Source organism: Arachis ipaensis, chromosome B07 (genome assembly GCF_000816755.2).
Source record: "Arachis ipaensis cultivar K30076 chromosome B07, Araip1.1, whole genome shotgun sequence".
Classification (NCBI taxonomy): Eukaryota; Viridiplantae; Streptophyta; class Magnoliopsida; order Fabales; family Fabaceae; genus Arachis; species Arachis ipaensis.
In genome coordinates this window covers 51,157,846-51,160,258 of record NC_029791.2, presented here as the reverse complement: position 1 = coordinate 51,160,258, position 2,413 = coordinate 51,157,846, and the positions used below count along the sequence as shown (strand labels likewise).

The 2,413-nt window shown below is 32.0% G+C and overlaps 1 protein-coding gene across 1 annotated transcript; it reads left to right on the top strand.

The window, feature by feature from the left end:
* LOC107608017 lies at positions 446-2,037 on the top strand. Its single transcript, XM_016309910.2, has 2 exons — positions 446-891; positions 1,187-2,037. Exons 1-2 carry the CDS (start codon positions 646-648, stop codon positions 1,613-1,615), a joined length of 675 nt encoding a protein of 224 aa, XP_016165396.1. The 5' UTR covers positions 446-645; the 3' UTR covers positions 1,616-2,037.

The following is a 2,413-nucleotide window of genomic DNA, read 5'->3' as shown; positions in this document are numbered from 1 at the left end:
AATTAGATTACTTTTGATATTATAAATATATACTTTTAAATATTATATACATAAAAGTATAAATATTAAATTAAATAAAATAATTTTAGATTATTGTCACTTTAGTCTTATCGATTTAAAACTATATTATTATAGCAGAAATGCAAATTGGCACACATAAATAAAATTTTATGTGTTCTATTTTTACTCTTCTGAATTCTAACCCTAAAAACTGCAAATAGAAAATACATCTAAAAAAGATAGTCCTTAGAAACAGTTATCTATAAATTTTTCTTTAAATTAATCAGCCTGTGACAAAGAGCCCTAAGTATAAATAAATAGAGCCGGAAATCAGAAGTTCAAATAATTAATAACTAAAAATGAATAAAGTAAAATAAAAAAAAAAAAAGGAATGAATGAGGAGCGAGGCAGCTTGAGAAACACGTCATTCAAAGGTAGCCAGTAAAGGTCTTTAATTTCGTCCCTTGTTAAGTATTGTGTCCCCTTACACCTCCAACTATATAACCAACTTAATCTCACTCCTCCATTCACATTTTTATTTACTCACCACACCACAAACTCGATCATACACTATAAATTTAGTGTGTTCAGAAAAATTAAAGAGGAGTAGAACGTAACGTAACCTACTTACCTAGCTATTAAGCTATGGTTTCCTTTCACAAAGCGCTGCCCGAGAGTCCTTCAGAGCTGAAACTTTCATCAAACAATAATAAGAGAAAATGGGAACAGCCACTACTTACTACCGAAGATTTCTTCAAGGACCTATCAAAATCCTCAAAGATTGAAGCAAATCCTCATCAGAAAATCAATAAATCCATCTTTGATATAGAGTTTCACCTTCAGACTCCGCTACCTTCCGCTAAATTACAACACCACCACCTCACTATTCAGGTATATATATTCACGCGTACCTTATAGTTTAATTTCTTTTGGTTATTTTGTGAATTAATCTAATAATCCTTATTGCATAGTCAATATTGTAGTTCACATTATTGCAAAGAAAAGAAATTAAAAATTTTTAAAAAGTAAGAACATACGAAACCTAAACTAAGGTTCATTTTTAATGGGTTTTATATTAGATTTATTTAACAATCTGCTAGTATTGGTTGAAATTGATTGTTACAGTAATGATTTCTCAGCATTCTTGTTAATTAATTAATCTATCCTGTTGGTTCATATGGATCAGTCAGGGCATATAAATATGAGTAACACAAAGATGATGAACATGAAGAAATTGGATTCAAAGATAACCCCTGAAACGGGCATAGACCTTGAGCTGAACCTGACATGTGAATCACTGAGGAGAAAAGAAGACACAAAGAAGAGTTCCCCTGCTATATTAGCCGACGTGTTCAACAATAAGGACACGTCATCATCATCGTCATCGCAATCACAATCACCGTCGCCGTCATCTTCGTCGCCGCCACTACTGCCATCGTGGTTGTTGCTGGAGGGCGAAGATCAGAAGGAGATGGTTGCAACGGTTTGCATGAGGTGCCACATGCTGGTGATGCTTTGCAAGTCATCACCTTCTTGTCCTAATTGCAAGTTCATGCATCCACCAGATCAGAATCCTTCATTCTTGAAGAGACGCAGATGCAGCCTCTTGTGCTGATTCATGAATGCAGAAATGATAAATCTCACTTATTAATTAATTAATCTTCTAGTTCTGCTTAATTAGTATGGGTAATTTAATTTGACTTTCACTGAATGAGTGTGATGAGTGGCAGCAGATTATATATATAAGCATTAAGATTTTAATTAAGAAACTAACATATATATACTATAATATTATTATTATTATTATTATCATAATTAATCATATCTATGTACATAGAAAAGTGGCTGGTGTTGATCGTTCCTACAATTATTGTGTATGTTTTTAGATGTAAAATTTCGGTAGGCTTTTTTCCCCTTTTTCTTTCAAGAATGGAGGTTTATGAGGCCTCTTAACTATCAAATAGCAAGAGCGCATGTTCTTTGTGATGTCATTGTAATTTCTAGTAATGAGAAGAACCGCGTTTCTCTAATTTGTTATTAACTTCACTTTGATATATATATATATGTAGCCATTTAACTACTGACTTTTCATCAATGGGTATGTAATAAACTCGTTTGTATGCTACTCATTTTAAATTAGGTTGTTGATTGTTAAAATTCCAATATATGAACTACTATTCTTGTTCCAAGTTCAACAGACATCATGAATATAAAGGATAGCATCTCAGTGAATTGAATAAGAGGTCAATATATAACACATAAATAGTAAGAAGATACTACTTACTAGAAAACCGAAGCATCTGCTGAAGCAATATTTAAATGAACAACATAAAGTACTGCACAAATTGAATGAGATCATCCGCAGAACTTAGCTTTCTTTATTATTTATTCATTTTTTAACAGGGATACATGT

What these genes read in the sequence shown, in the direction of transcription:
- LOC107608017 (XM_016309910.2), top strand. Translation starts at nt 646, where the DNA reads ATGGTTTCCTTTCACAAAGCGCTGCCCGAGAGTCCTTCAGAGCTGAAA. An exon ending in ACCACCACCTCACTATTCAG is followed by an intron (nt 892 to 1,186) that starts GTATATATATTC and finishes CATATGGATCAG; the next exon opens with TCAGGGCATATAAATATGAG.